We start from the raw sequence: 16942 nt of genomic DNA on the forward strand, positions 1-16942 counted from the left end.
AACCAAGGGTGGGGACTCAGACCCAATGAACAAAAGATAAAAGATCTTTAACACACAGAGGCACCCCAAAAATTAATTTTTTCCCCAGAAATAGTGGTGTTAGGAAGACTCTGACAATTTTGGAGCCTGTCCAAGTCCCCTCACTAAGTGAGCAGGGGAAATCCCCCATGATTTCTGCAGTTCAGCACTCCTTATTGATAAAAAAAAAGAAGAAAATCACTTCCAAATTCAAAGTTAACCCTCTCACTAAGTGAGCAGGGGAAATCCCCCATGATTTCTGCAGTTCAGCACTCCTTATTGATAAAAAAAAAGAAGAAAATCACTTCCAAATTCAGCCTATGTACATTTTAGAGCCAAAACCAAACATAAATGCATGAGTTAATGTTGTGATCCTAGAAAAATTGTAATTTTAAACAATATGAACACAAGCCATTTCTCCCACCGTTTCCATCCAGCAGCTTCTTCCCTCAGTTCTTTGATTCCTAGCTCTAAACTTTTACTTGAACTATATAAATAGCTGGTAAAAGAATTACCAACCACAGGATCAGCTTTTAAATAGGAACATGACACTGCCAGTGAGTTATACAACCGCTTGTGAGACAGCAGTGAACTGCTCGATATCGGATTCCTAGGATCTATTCCTGACCCTCGGAGAAGAGTGTGGTCTACTGGCTAACGATAATATAGTCAGTACAATGAATTTGGTGCATTTATCCTGCAGGCACTGCTGTCAGCTGAATGAAACTTGGGTTTTTTAGGCCTCTCCACATTACCATGTGTATAAAATAAGAACTAATGGCGAGCAAAAGACACTTTGTTCCACAGTAACACTTATACAATACATAAAGATTCTGAAATTTCTTCACGAAGGAGAATAAACAGTGTTGTTTCCTGGCCACAGGCTCAACGCATCTCCTCCTAGAGAGCTTCTCATAACTGGGCACTGCTGGTGTCAGATACCCCAGATTCCCACTAAAGGTATAGCATTGTCAGACTGCTAAAGTAAGAACATGTTTTTATTCCAAATTTAAGATTTTATAACAGTAGAGAAGAAAAAAGAGTGTCTTGTTCTATTTACAAACATTACAATAATGCAATTTATTATAACTCTCACATAACATTAAGCTGAAAGATACCACACGTGAAACCTGTTACCTGAATTATGTCGGGCAATATACGCAAGTGCCCAAGATGCAGCTTCTTTGACTCCAGGGTCAAAATCTTCCAAGCAAATCACAAGCATTTCCAGAGCTCCACACTGAACTATTGCCTGAGCTAGTTGTGGAGAATGTTTACCAACTGCTCTTAGCACAAATGCTGCTGCTTTCTTGTAGAAACGCTATACAAATTAGAAAAACAAACAAACAAACAAATTTTACTAACATTCATTAATTTGAAGTATAATACAGTACAGGCTTGCATAAATTAGATTTTTTTTAATAGCAGCAATATCTCACACAGATCCAAATCAGGACCACCAGACATCACACAACCAATGAACCTACAGTCCTTCTTTAAGACAACTTATGATCTAAAATTTGCAGTAAGTGCATAAACAAACAGAAAAAATGAGAGGACTAAGAGGATATGGGGAAAAGATAATAGTCTAGATAAGTCTGTTTATTTAAGTGAGTAGTGAATGATAAGCGCTGCAAAAACAATAGCTCTTAACGTATTTAACCAGATTACACAGGTTATGCAGGGCAAGGTCCTAAAATAATTCTACCCATCTGTGACACTTGCAAGGTTTCACAATTTCTAATGTATATACCTTCACAACATCTCTATGAGAAAACATTGTTTACATTTAGAAACAGAGACACAGAGAATTAGATCGAACGAAAGGGTTTAGAATCTGAATCCTGGAATGCCTAAATACTGCCTAGGCTCACAAGTAAGATCCTGAAAACCCATCCCACCAAACACCCGACACTGGACGGCTCTCGGTTTTGACCAGAAAGCCTGCAATTTTACTCCTGCGTGGCTCCAGAAACAGTTCACTTTTGACAGGACCAAGCACCTTGGCATCTCTGTCATAAATTCAAACAAAATCCAAGCACCTGTCTCAGTTCTACCCATCTCCCTCAGTGCTGGACCAAATACATGTTTTGAGCATATGTGTATATATATATAACATATGATGCTGATGGTGATTGAAGCTTCCTCTAAAAGCACAAAGTCTTCCCCCCAAAAGTCACGTTTCAGCCTTCTCCTGCAGTTTCATAACTAGCAGTGGGATGTGGAAGCTGAAGGTTAGATTTCTTCCTCTGCCTTACAGTGTCAAAATCCAGAGCCCAGTCAAAGCACTCTGGCCAGAGACAACCGCGTTGGGAGAAAGCCAGTTCCCCTCCCTCGTGAAGCCACTGTGCAAGATCCACTGGGACACAAGTAATCCACTGCCCCGTCCGTGTGCCTGGAGTATGCTCTCCAGCCTGACAGCTCATCCCTACGGACAAGCCTTAGAGAGCTCTCTCTCTCTGTGCCAGCTGGCTCTCATCTCATCCCAAGACGCTTGTTTCTCCCCTGCTCTGCACAGGCAGCCTAAGCATTTCACGCTGATAGATTCCTACCGTCAAAGTAACCCAAAACTTCAACAATGCAAAAGCCCACATCCCTTTTGGATCGAGTCCAGAGAAACAAAGAACCACGTGAGTGCTTTTGCGCATCCTGTGAGGTGCTCAAGCACTTTCAAAAAAATCTGATCTAAACCACTAAGGCATGGTGACAGCAAAACGGACCCAGGCCCACTCCCTGGCGCTGAGGGGAAGCGACACAGCCCATCACACCACCAAACTCCTCTTCCCTCAAAGCACTGTCACCTCACCTATGCCACTGGAAACTGTCCCTGCCTTGTGCTGTCCCCTGAGCCACGGCCAGGCACTGCCAAGTCGTTTGATGGTTGGCATTGGCTAAAACCACATTAGAGAGCACTTAAACGATTAAAGAGCACAGTCATTTTCCAGTGCTCAAACGCATGCCCTGACCCCTCTTAGTTTACCAGTACCAATATAATTCCTTAATGCCAAAAATCCAGTCTTCGAAGTTAAGACCTAGAAGCAGGTACATTAAACATAATTTACAAGCAAAGCGTTAATCATCATTTAGGGGGAACAGAAGTTAAGGGAAACAGTACAGACAAATGGTCAAATCCCTAGCTAATGCAAGTTAATATAAGTTTTGCTGAACTCAATGGAGCTATAGTTGTATATACGTCTGTGCAAACATGGGTATGTTATTTCTGCTAAGTAGTTACACTCCTGGCAAAGAAAAACACTTCTTTGTTTTTATTATTCAAAACATATTTATTTACAAACAAACTGTATTCACAGGCACAGTCAGAACACACTGTAAAACTGTATTTTGCTCAGTTTAATTGACAAAACATTGATCTGGGATGTCACCCTGTAACTGTTCTCCATAAATCAGTAGAATCAGTATTTATTGTGTGCTCAGAGAATCTCCTCCTTAAATATAGACGTTGATACACAAAGAGTGAGTGGAATGGAAACTTGAGGGGGGGCCCTATGGGAAGTAACAAACTGCACGCATTGCTAAACTCTGCATGAACTGGATAATGAGTTTCCTTCACTTGCCCTCAGTCACCAAGGCATAGCAGGCTTTCCATGACCTCACACTAATCTTGCTGCTGCCCAAGTGATTCTGAATTACAGCCATCTCTATGTAACGACAGCACGGGCAGTAACGTGGAAGAGATAAATCAGGGTACTCAAGCTAATTTAGTGAGGGCTTTGAGTTGTAGCAAGGGGGCGGTTTCCAACTCAAAAACAGAGGATGAAGAGTTTCGTTCCCCATCTTCCCTTAAAAATAGAAAAAAAATAACCAAAATGGTTATAAATTTGTCCAGCTAAAACCTTAACTTTCTTTCCATGTTATACCATGATCTTGACATTAAGGTTTTTCTTTGGTTTTTTTTTTTAAATATTAATTGTAAAGGCAATTACCAGACACGTACAAAAAGTCTGCAATGAGGACTTACATTTATGTTTTCCTCAAAAGACTTAACATGAAAATATATAGTTTTCCAAATTGTATTTCCACTGAAATCCTACTTCTCCTAAATCTAATAAAACAAAACTGCAATATGGCTGTGATATCAATGCACTTAACTCTCAGCTGTCTCTTTCTTTTTCTAGTTAGTAGGAACCTTATTTGAAAGTATTTCTGTTAATCTAGGTTAGGATCAGTAGAATATCAAAGCTGGAATACATGCAAAACCTGAAGAAAGATGGCAAGAAGGGAGAGAGAGACCACTAGATTTATTTGCATTGTAATTGTGACAACAATTGCTTTTGGTTTTGGGGGGGGGGGGTTGAAAAATATGAAGATGAAAACCTTTTGGCGTATCTTCCTCTGTCAGTGGTTTCATATTTCTCATGCTGCAAATTTCCAAAAGGCTATGTTTGGAGATACTAAATATTTCATTACAAAAGTTCAGGGGTTTTTATAGTTATTTTACAAGTGTTTAGTATTATTGACAAATCCTAGTCAGTTATCACTACAGCTTTCAAATTATTTTAAAGAAGGACCTTTTATAAAGGATCACTCAACATTTCAAAAACACAGCAGTAAACACAGATCTTTTTATAATGCACTAAAAGGTAAGATGGTATTTTCAAGTCAAACTTAGGCACACAGTACACATTGATCTCAGAAGTTCAAACAAACATACCATCTCTAACTGCAGTACATTTATTGCTATATTAGAATACCAGCAGATAGCTGATAAACAAAGATTTCCCTTTCCCCGTGCAATAGTTAAAAAAAAAAAAAAAAGATTACTTAAGAAAACAATGATGCCTTACATTCTGCTCAGACAATGAACACATGAGATGTGGAAGAATGTTTTCCTTCACAACTGCCTCTGCCAGGGCATCGTTATAATTGGCAAGTCTCCCAAGAGCCAAAGCTGCAGTCTGTTGAATAGTTGGGACGACATCCAGCAAAAGAGGTCTCAGCAAAGACATTACACCTGAGTTACACCAGGAAGAGAAAAGCCCATTTGGTAAGCAGGAATTTTTCTAAATATTTGCCTTTATTCATAAAAACCTCTTCCAGGTCCTAAGAACTTGTAGGAAATCCAGGTGTTCCTCTGAAATGAAGTCGGCACTTGGATAGCACTGCTGATGCATAGCAATGTTTCTGCCCAATTTTCATAGGTACAAAACACTTCTGAAATATAAAAAAATGTTAGATGTAGAAATAAGCTATATTTGAACATCTATAAAAAACAGGTGTTAAAGCACACACAAGAAAATAAGGTATATTCAAACATAGAAGAAATGCATGTATTAAAGTATGCACAGGAAACTCCCATCAGGAGGTCCTGCTGAGCTGACATTGGCATGTCACCCATTCAACATGTGAGCAGAACATCTGCATTGAATTACACCAAATTACTCTGCATCTATTATTAGCAATGATTGATTTGGGGACGAACATCCATAACCTATTACACTCCAGATAGATGAGTTGAAGGTTTTGTTATCATGTTATTATTTATATTTTCACTGATGAGTCCACAGAGTACCAGTTAAATGTGAAATAATACAAAACCCCATTCTCTAAGGTGCTCTTACAATATGTACTTGAAATTATAGGCAAGGTAAGCAGCTGTGACATGAACCATTAACACTTAGAAAGTCCTTACACTGATAAAGGTCTAACTAAAAATAGGAAGTCGGAGGAGTAAACTTTCCATTCTTGCAGTAGGAGGGAGGAGGTCACAGTGCAATGCCATTCACTATTCATCTATAATCTCAAACAGGGCATGAACAGTGAGGTGAGACTTTCCTGGTGACTCAGAGTTATTCAAGGTAGTGCCAAGGAGGGAAGCTGTATGGAACTAGGGGCTGAACGACTGGGTAACAAAACGGCAGGTGAAACGGAACACACATGGGAAAGCCAATCTCAACCTCACGTGTGCAGTGATGGACCCCAAACAGATCATTACCACCCAGGAGAAAGATCTCCATGTTAGAACAGACAGCTCCATGGAGATACCAGCTTATTGCTCAGTAGCAGAAAAGAAACTTTACCCACAGAACTATACAGAGTGCTCAGGATTATCTGGAAAGGAGTAGCAGTCAAAGGAGAGACCAAAAATGACCACTCTGTATGTGGAAGCTCTTCCTACAGTTAAACTAAGATTATTCAATAGGGTTATAAAAGAGATCCACAAAATTATTTGTAAGGTCTGAGAAGGGAAAATTACTTATATTGCACTTCGAAAGTGTTGTCCCTGCACCAGCCAGCTGCATGAATTAATACTTCTGAGCTTTCAACCTCAACCAGAAAGCAATTTGCTCTGAAGATGCAGAAGTGCTACAACAGAACACCAAACTCTCTGAGCTACAGCCACAAATCTCCATATCGGCTCTCTCAGTTCTTTCCACTGCATTTTTTTGCTAACAAAGATAAAGATTTCGCTGGGTGTCTGTGGAAGAAATCAAGGCTTCCTTTCCTTAGAGCTCGTGTGGTTATAAGCACCAAACAAAGGTCTTCTGCTGCGACAGCCCCACAACAGCAGGATCAGTGCCTAATGGCAGATGACACCCAAGTGTTGAATGGGCACACCATGACAAGGAAAAGCTGAGGGCTTTAGAGCAAGAAATAGTCCAAAGGGATGCAGGCTATAACAATAGCATACCCATAGTACACCCATAGCCCTGGATAGAAGAGCACTCTGAAAACAAGTTGAGCAGCAGTGTAATTCTCACAGAGAACACCTACTTTAAATTAAAACCAAATTGATCCCAGCAAGAAGAAAACAGCCTAATAATCTATAGATGGCTCTGAAAGAGTGGCAGGGGGGTAAAACTAACCATGGAGGCCATGCTGACCACTAATGAATTTGTTGTGGGAAGGTCAATACTCCAGACAGAAGCTACACTGCCATGAGAGGTACAACCTCCCAGGATGTTCACAAGTCAAAATAACACAAATCTCAGGGGGGCAACACAGTAAAAGGGGAAAAGTGAAATAAAATTGTGATGTCTGAATAGCACTACAGCACCAAAAACGGCTCTGTAACATGCATTAATTGAACATGGACGTGTAGAACCCATGGAAATAGGTCTGTAGTATACCTAGGGCCTGCTCGCACTTTTATCGAAGCCACTGGAAGTAAAAGAAGCCTCCTGTGCACCAACAGACAAAAGCTAGATCCTCCAGTATTGTAAGATCAATGTGAATTCATTTAGCACTTTGCAGAAATCACTACTTCAGAATGTGGTCATCGTATTGACATCTTCTCACAAACTCTCCCAAATAGCAGGTATGCTCTCATTAGCAAGTTATGCTTCATATCAAAATGCATTAAGTACTTTATATGACAAATGAAAAGTAAAAAAAAAAAAAAAACATGCAAGCTGGGGCCAACCCCCTATATCATCTATAGTGACCTATCTTGTAGCAAGTCACCTGCACCCTGTATGGAAGAGCATTTTCTTGTGCTTCCCTCTAACATCAGCTGGATGGTCAAACAGCTGCCATTTGATTCCTAAGGGACCTCATACTCTTCTGACTCTTTACACTGAAGGTAAGGAGCAGGAACAGTTAGAAGCAGTACACCTGTATTTAGTGTACAGACATTACATTTAATCCCTTCAGTCGAGATAATATGAAAAGAAGATTATTTAATGAAGAGAAACAAGAAAAAAAAATTATTGATATAAAAGATACTGTTAGAAGCAGTTGAGGGGAAAAAGAAGACTGCCTTCATGTGCAGTGTTCCTGATCCTAGAAAAGCCAAGAGTCTGATGGGTGGGACATTCAAGCAGGATGTGGCAGATAGTTCAACTCTGGCAATGGTCTCAAAATCCAGTGAAATTTAAACAGACTAGAATCACTTTACCCAGGAGGAACCCATGAACTAGATCCAGACCACGTGACATGTTTCTGACCTGCATGACGTACCTAGACAACGCAAAATGTAAAACCACATGTAAGAAAGTTTACCTAGACATATGCTTTGAGTTATCCCAAATATGAGATTTATATAATTTGTATTATCAAGATCAGCTGATACAGACTTCACTCTTAGAATAGGACAAAAAGCCTTGAGCCTGAAAACACTTCCAAGCAGCGTGCCTCCCCATGACCAATACCATTCATTTCATTGTAGCATAAACCATGTAAAACTTGGGGACATGTAAGTGTCAGCACAAAACACCCTATTGCAAATTATCTCAGTTGATGACACTGAAGGTGAGGAAAGAGACAAAAAGTGAAATGAAAGTTATTGTTTGAAGACAGAAGATGCTAAAACAAGGTTGAAAAAACAGTGAATGGATTGAAAAGGTTTAGAAATCACAGAAACTGTGCTGATCCTCAAGGAAAATATATTTTCCTAAAGTGATGCCTGCAAGTGAGAAAAGACAGTGAACAAATAATTATCATGACAAGAGCGTTGGTGGAACAAGAAAAAGAAAAATCAATTCCTATTGCTGTATAAGTCTTATACTGACATCAAATTAACTGAGAATTGAGACAAGTGTATAGGCCTAGATTATGCCTATGCATTGAACATAATTAAAAGCTTCTACCTCTACTTCCCACCTTCTCTAAAACCAGTTTCTTTCTCTGCATCAAGATGCTACCCATCATCTCAGATTCCTCTGCAAGACAAACTGCTTGAGTTTTCACCGTTGTCATTTTTACACCTTCAGCAAACTGAGTATTTCTCTCTTTACAGCACTAACTAATTCTGAGAGTACGAAAAGTGCTACGTAAAGATTATATGGTCTTCGCTAAAACATCTATAGGAAAACCAAGATACTCACCTTTCTTTCTATGACTTTTGCAGATAGTGCCGGAAAGGACAGACATGCCTGACATAGGAGGCAGCTTTCCTGTCCAACCCAGCTCTTTCTCCCAGAGAGAGTTATATTTGGTCAGTTCCTCTATTTGATCTCTTCATTTCTTTTTACTATCCTGTCTGCAGTAAAGTCTGCCCTTCTTCTCAAAAGAAGCTCAAGTCAGGATTCCTATTAGCATTTTAAATTACATTTCAATTTCTTTAACACTATCTTAAGGCAGGAAAATAGGTAAGAACCTTTCAACAACTTCCTTTTACCTCTACAATTCACTCAAGTGAACAGGGCCACACAGAGCAGGGAGTAGCCGTGTCTTGCTGCCAAAAACTTTTTAGGAGTACTCTTTGGTGGTCTTCTAAATAAGTCTCTTGTGACAGAAGTAGGAAATTCATTAACTCTAATTCAAAGGCAGCAACACAGAAAGTAAACTACAAAATAAGGTATTTAGACCATTGGACTAGATTTGTTTTGGAAGAGTTCCCACTAGCAACTCAGAAATAGAGTAACAGATAATTACTGCCAAATAGTCTCTCTTGCATCACGGAACCTTGACTGACCTTGGGGAAGGAATGACTCCCCTTTCTATCCTCAGTTGCCCACTCAGATTTGTTTCAAAGAATGACACACTTTAGAAGCTGAATCACCCTTAGACACACTTCTCAAGTGGAGCTGTTCTGCCCTGGCCTGATGCACTTTCTTTTTACAAGTGCTGGCTGATGCCTATCTGAGGAGAAAAAAAAAACAAGAAAAAAAAACCCACAACACTCAGGACATCTGCAGGTTCCAAGTTTTTTTGTTCCAAGTTTTTTCATTCCAAGTTCCTGCACTCAAACAGTCGCTATTCTGGAGAAGATAGCAATCTTCGTTTGGTCATTTTGATTTCTTGGGGAAAACACTCCTCCCACCCCCAATAAACCTTTGTCCAACTTGAATAGTTACAAGTCAGAGAAACATCACTCTATATTTCAAATTCTCTCGAGCATTTCTGCACCTGGGGACAACTACTCCTACCCTATTCTCCCTCCTTAAGAAACAAATTTTATTTCCATTTTAAAATGGAAATGTGGGGGAAAAAAGTCATTCTACACTAGTGTTGTCTCTGGACACACTCTTATTTTGATTTATACTTTGAATCAAATATAACATTGTCTTCTCATTTTTTGTGTGCTGTTACACTAAGAACATTCACTGAGCTAACATTAGCACCCAAACATTCATCATATCACCTTGATTTTTCAGGGGTCCTGCTGTTAAATGCGGCTGATTTAACAAGGACTACTACTCTTTCCTAGAAGCAGCATAGTAATGAGTTTTAAATAGGAGACTTAAAACAAATTTCCTTGAAGAATAGTGAGCGAACTTTCACACTCACTTGTCTTGACACGTCCTCTTACAAAGACAACGTGGTACACACGTCTCAAGTACACACTCCTCAAGTGTGGCCCACCCCAAGAAAGGGCTCCTCACTGCGACGGTTCCGTGCACAACACAACTACAATCCTCCAAATATCAAAGGGAACATAAACACAGTTTGGTATCAGAGACTCTGGGTAATCCAGTAATTCATACAGCAGTTACCAGATGGTGCCGGACAAAATACAGATTCAGTTTGACAGCGGGGCTGGAGATTTCCAAAGGATGGAGGAGCAGCAAGTTTCTCCCTCTTAAAAGCTGATCTGGCTGATCATTTTCCAGACCCTGTTTCTGCATTAATGGAGCAGAACTAATCCTGTTCCAAAAGGACTGAGTTTCCATCTCCACTGAAAATGCCCCTCACGGGGCTAGTTAGTGGCCACCACTCAATCCTTCACAGACACACAAAAACCAAGGTGGTCACAAGGAGCTGTTTCTTTTTAACGGCCACTCACTAAGATAAGACAGAAGTTCCCAATAAATCCTGGCTTTGAAATTTCTACTTGCAAATGTCCTCCAAACGAGAAAGGAGGCTGAGAAGAGGAGCAGTTTAGCTCTCAGTTGATCAAGTTAGAGAAAAAGCCAGTCCCCCAGCTTTAGCTACATTCACTTTCTCCTTCTCTGCCATCTTGCTGGTACTTCCCTTAACACACAGCCTCCTTCTTCCCTTCATCAGGCACCACCACATCGTCAAGCCTCAGGGGAAGCAACTCTGCTCACTTGATCTACTACAACTCCAAATGTAACCTTTTGCCTTTCATGCCACAGTGCATACTTCTCTTCCACTTAGCTCAGCAAGGCTTTTAACTCAAAATAAAAATAATTGGGAAAAAAAAAAAAAAAAAAGGTAAGTGCATCCTTCACAACATAAACTCCAATGTTGAGAATGGCTACAGAAGGGCACTGGAGTCTGTCCACACCTATCCACTTGCAAGATCCAGACAGAAGCAGCTCTTTTTCTGCACAACTGACTCAACAGACATCCTCCCTTACACACCCTGTGCTCCCAGCAGGCTTTCAGAGCATCTTCTTTAATGTTATTTAAAATCCGGAACTATGTCCTGAAATCTCTTCCTAGAGACTGATCCTCCTTACACAGGGCGAAGTGCCCAACTGTTGCATTTAAAAGAGGTACATTTAAAATATGCACACTATGAAACGAAGTTGAGAAAAACACAGGCAAAAAGACTCAACGTAATTGGATGAGGGAAATAAATTTGAACATCCTTTTCTCAAAAATACAGACTCCTAAAACCACTCCAAAGATCTGAAAATACAGCTTTTAAAACCCATTGCCAGTGGAATAACTCTGGAGCTGGGATCCTTCACAACATAAACTCCAATGTTGAGAATGGCTACAGAAGGGCACTGGAGTCTGTCCACACCTATCCACTTGCAAGATCCAGACAGAAGCAGCTCTTTTTCTGCACAACTGACTCAACAGACATCCTCCCTTACACACCCTGTGCTCCCAGCAGGCTTTCAGAGCATCTTCTTTAATGTTATTTAAAATCCGGAACTATGTCCTGAAATCTCTTCCTAGAGACTGATCCTCCTTACACAGGGCGAAGTGCCCAACTGTTGCATTTAAAAGAGGTACATTTAAAATATGCACACTATGAAACGAAGTTGAGAAAAACACAGGCAAAAAGACTCAACGTAATTGGATGAGGGAAATAAATTTGAACATCCTTTTCTCAAAAATACAGACTCCTAAAACCACTCCAAAGATCTGAAAATACATTGCCAGTGGAATAACTCTGGAGCTGGGAGAACACTAATGCTCGTGACATAAAAGACAGTATAAAACCAGCCCATGAAGTAGGGGAAAAGTCTGCCATGCCACAAGTGTTTGTGACAGAGCCCTAGTTAGACACAGACAAGCCCTGCCCCCAAGCTACAGCCTCTTGCCAGCACAGATTGCGGGGAACAGATACAGGAGAAGATGCCCAGAGTTAACAGGGAAGGAGAGGACTTGGGCCTGGAAGTGAGAATAGCTTGTATGCTGGATTGCAAGGACTCAGAAACTCAGAAGTAGCTTGACACTGGGCAAAATCAAAAGGAGACACCAGGCAGGGACATGGGTTTGGGATGGGGGGTTGTGGGCTGGTGGCGTGGGAGGATGGAGAAGCATCTTGTTTTACACTGGCATTTTGGAGCTTGGCTCCTGGAACTCTGCAGACTGGCCAGCAGGTAGGTAAGGCAGAGAGACAGAAGTTGAAGTCATCTGCCCAAGATGATAAAAATACCCCAGCAACAATAAGAAGGGAGCCCAGGTGTGCAGGGCCCCAGCACATATGTGTCATGTGTCCCATGGCAACACACAGGCTGCTAGACCACACAGCTTCCAGTTTCTTTTTCCATGTTCCAGACAGCTTTCTCTATCACTTTCACAGCCATTACACTTAAGAATGTGATCAGCCCCAAGAAAGGGGTTCAAGAGCTGATCTTGTAATATCTTTAAAGTCAAAGTTGCTAAACTAAACTGTTCCTTAATCCAAATGATATCCTTAACTGACAAATTAAAAGCAATGATCCCATCACCACAAACTCTAATGCAAAATAAACGAATAAAAATTTACTTCATACTCTGAGAGAATACAAAAATTAATACCCAGAAGTAATTGAAGTGTTATTCTGATAAATTTATCAATGTAGCTATTTACGAATTGTAAATGCCTCTTCAAAAATAAAATCAAAACAAAATGCTATTTTAAAGGGACTATTTATTTACAGAGTGCTGTACTTCGTAAGGCGATGAAGAAAGAAGAATTAGGCCCTCAGTGACTACCACTCTTAGAAACATACTAGAACCAGTTCAGTTCTCCAAAATTTTCTGAAAGACAGGAAGCTGCCTGAATCTCAGTGCAGGAAAGACAGCTCACGTTCATATGCTGTTATAATTGAAAAAGATCTATTTCTAGGATTTTCAATTTTGGAAGAATGAGGGGGCATGGGGCTCAATTCCAGGGCTCAATTCCAGCACCAAACTTCATGAGCTGTAGCTCTGCCAGATGAATAGGTTTATTTTTAAATATTATGTTTAAAACTGTTACTATCAAAGTAGCTTCTCCCATTATTCAGCAGCCCTCCAGAAACTAGATTTGATAAATTAATTGTCCGTCATTTTTCCAAGTGTAAATTTACTAAACAGAAAAATTTTAAGGAGTTTTGGAGATTTTTTTTCCAGGTATCCATTAATTAAACATTCAAAGGACAAATTCTGCAATTATTATTCATGTTAGTATTTGATCAGAAGGAACAACCTTATCAAAGCCAACCAAAGAGTTAGAAAACACACAGGAATGAGTTCTGACAAAGGAATTTCTCTGATCGTTCCTTACACTTCCCCACCACCAGAAAGCTGCTGAGCTCCCAGGCACTAACCCTCCAGGACATTCCTGACCGTGACAGAGCCAGGGCTGTGTAAACGTCTCAAAGTCCAGGGCCAGATTCCAGTTCCCCAGTTACAATCACTTTTGGGATCTCTGCTCAGTGGGAAAGGCAGCTCCAGAGCTTGATGGGATACAGAAGCCCCAGAAGAGAGATGTCCTGGGAAGAGAGATGTCCTGGGAAATGGTGAGTTTCCCATTGGCCCTCTCTGACCTTCTTTCCAGCTTTCCAGTGCCCATCAGTTTTCCTTACTGAGGGAAGAAGCCTCCACAGTAATGGTACCTTAAGGTTTCTCAAGAGCCAAGGCAGCACTAGGACTCCCACCTTTGATCCTGGCCACTTGCTCCCTTCCAGGCTGAGATCTGCCATCTCCTACTTGGCAACACCACCACCTGCTCTAATTACCACAGAAGCAGGGCTTATAGCGTAGTCAATAATTATTTTTTAAACACACCTCCATCTTTCATGGCGTTAGCATAGTGTCCAGGGACATCTCCATAAAGAGCAAGGTCTCAAACTAGGATTTATTTTCCTTCTAAGATATTAAGTATTTATCAAAAGGACTTCTAAAAACGGAACCAAACACTTTATTCCTTGAGCACTGATCTTTCACTGCTGCCACTCTGAATTATGGATATTCCAAGAATATAAACCAAGGCAAATAGTACAAGAGTACACTACAGTACATTTTAAGTGCTCAATTTTGTTCAAATTCAAGTCGCTGTCATTTTGCCTTCTGCTTCAGCTGGAAATAGACTAAACCCTGACAACCTTTGAGATTCAGCTGAAGAACCCTGCAAAATGCCCCCGACTCCTAAAGCTAATGGAAAATGACAGCAGGCAAAGACTTCCAGCATCATCTTAAAACAGCCATCTCCAAGAACAAACCCCCGATCCTTTTATATACGGAATTATATAGAGATCCATGTACAGACAGACATCTTTCTTAAATCAGTGCTCCAGAGCTCACTAGATCAAGACCATAAAAGGTACACCAGTTATCTGCTAGGCAGCTCTGTCTCAAAATATTTGTAGAAGTGCTTTAAAAAATAAAAAAAAGGACAAAAAAAATCACATTTTGTTCAGGGAGAAGGTTCCAAAAACCACTCAATTGCATTTCATTTAAGGGAAGGTTTTAAAACCTGTATTTAGCACATCCATAGAAGGTCAGAAATAACAGCTATTGTTTTAATTATAGAACTATGAATTAGACTTAAAGGCACAGATTGGGGGAGAGGGTAAAATATTTGTAGGTCTCAAGAAATACCATATTTGCAGACATTTCCCTCTTTTCTAGCCTCTGAAAAACTAAAGCCTATGGAAAAGCAACTCAGTACCAGAATGAGCCAAAATGGACAATAACCTACAGAAATGCACATTTCCACATTACTACTCCAGAGCTTGATCCTTGTAAAGTTAACCTTCAAACCAACATCGGCTGTGAGCAAAAGAAAGTGTCAGGCTTCTGAACGGATTACTTCATCTGCACCAGCAACAAATCACTTCTGAGGTAAAGCTACCAACCAGCTTGCATCAAATAATTATTTTAAGAACAAGAAATACGACGTAATTAAAACTTGGCACTTTGTTTGCTTTCTTAAAACAGAAACACTCCCTGAATGGGATCTCTGTCTGCGAACAGCTAAAAATCAGAACTGTAAATGGACATAGAGGGACCTCTTCTTACAAATAAGACATAAATTATTGCCACGGCCAAGATGTCTCTTTGGCAAATAGGGATCAGTTGTATAAACTAAAGCAATGACATTAACTCACTGAAAGATGGGGGGGAAAAAAATAAAATTAAGGACAGCTAGGCAATACAAAAGGCCTGGTGTCAATGTGTAACTTTGACAAAATCGAAGCAAACCTGTTTAACAAGAATTTAAGTGATAGGTTTTCAACAAAACCATCTTAATAGGCAGCTGTAAATATAACAACCGAAAGCTGAAAGTATTTACATGATTGGTTTTCTTTTCTGTTTTGTTTGTTTCCATTGTGTCTCAGAAAAAGATTGACAGCTTTACTGGATTTGGGAAACGAGTCTTAAAAACAAAATGAAGACAAAGCAAAACATAATCAATTCATGAATACCATATGGGAAAGCAACTATGGATGTAGAGCACTTTTTCAATCTGCCTTGCAGGTAATCAATTACTGAGCTCTTCTTTTTTTTCCTCGTTTGAGCTGAGGAGCTGTGGACAAGCGGAGGGGCTCTGCCAGATGCCAGCAGCACAACAGCTGGGAGAAGTGCTCCCGCAGCTCCCGTTTCTAAAAACGCTCAATTTGGTTCACGACTTCCCAGGGCAGCGATATAACGAAAGCGAATCCCTCTTTAAGCCGAGCAAATTCGGCCGGGCGAAAAGCACTGAAGAATTCAGAACCAACTCGTCAAGCCAGCAGAAAAACGGTTATTTCTAAAGCAGGTTTTCCTTGGCAAGTCAGCGCGGGCTTTCGCTGGGAAATGCCGTTTTCCGTGCTTTACGGAAATCTACGCGGGAAGCACGAGGGAGTGAGTGAAGAAGCGGGATATACTGAGAAAAATTTCCCTGAAATTAAAGTGAAGTGATGAGAGGGGAGCCAGAGGCGCCTGTCTCCAACCTAAGGCGGGAGCAGCCCCGCGGAGGAGCAGGGCGAGCCCCGCACGGCGCGGACGAGCCTCCTTCGCGTCCCCCCACCGCGGGGCTGGGGGACCAGGGAACCAAATCCTTAGAAACCAAGGGGGAAAAAGGGAGAAGAGAAGCCGCGAAGCGCCCCCGGCAGCCCCACGGGCCCGGCTCCCTGCCCCGCTCCACTTTCACCACCGCCGGCCGCGGAAGACCCCCCTACTCCTCCCCTCCGCGGAAGCGCGGAGGAAGGAAGGGGAAGGGGAAGGAGAAGGGGGGTGAGCGTACCTGCGTTTTGGAGGATCTCGATGTTGTGGGGCCGGGCGGCGAACTCGGCCACCGCCTGCACGAACTGGGTCCGGGCGCGCTGGTACTGCTCGAACACTGCGGGCGGCAGCGCCGGGGCACCGGGTTAGCGACCGGGGGGGAGAGAAAGCCTCCCCCCGCCAGCCCCGACCCCGACCCCAAACCCGGCCCCGGTCCCAGCCGCCGCCGCCACCCCCGGCCTACCTTGCAGAACCTGCCTGTGGCTCATGGCGGCGGGCTGCGCGCCCGCGCAGGGCCGCACTGTGTACCCGTCGCCCTGGCAACCGGGCGGAAGCTGCTCCGCGGGGAGGAGGGGGGGGGGAGTGGGAGAGAGGAGGAGAGGGGCGGGGCCGCGCCAACGCCACCCGTGACGTCAGCGCGCCCGCCCGC

General features: G+C 41.8%; 1 protein-coding gene across 4 annotated transcripts in view; it reads right to left on the reverse strand.

Moving 5' to 3' along the window:
• The window catches only part of SPAG6 (sperm associated antigen 6), a 36071-nt gene extending 19243 nt beyond the window's left edge, over positions 1-16828 (reverse strand). For 2 of the 4 annotated variants that reach the window (XR_001412558.1, XM_014946680.1), the window contains exons 1-4: positions 16757-16828; positions 16535-16630; positions 4824-4990; positions 1156-1339 (exon numbers count right to left, since the gene is read on the reverse strand). Coding sequence is in view for 3 of the 4 variants with exons in the window: in XM_014946680.1 (XP_014802166.1) it covers positions 1156-1339; positions 4824-4990; positions 16535-16630; positions 16757-16781 (472 nt within the window). In the remaining variant the exon portion in view is untranslated. Of the gene's footprint in view, positions 1-1155; positions 1340-4823; positions 5191-16534; positions 16732-16756 lie in introns of those variants that run through there. The other 2 variants (XM_014946691.1, XM_014946699.1) reach the window with 2 other exon arrangements.
• Between the last annotated feature and the right edge of the window lie 114 nt (positions 16829-16942).

This window comes from Calidris pugnax, unplaced genomic scaffold, assembly GCF_001431845.1.
Source record: "Calidris pugnax isolate Ruff unplaced genomic scaffold, ASM143184v1 scaffold19, whole genome shotgun sequence".
In the NCBI taxonomy this organism is placed as follows: Eukaryota; Metazoa; Chordata; class Aves; order Charadriiformes; family Scolopacidae; genus Calidris; species Calidris pugnax.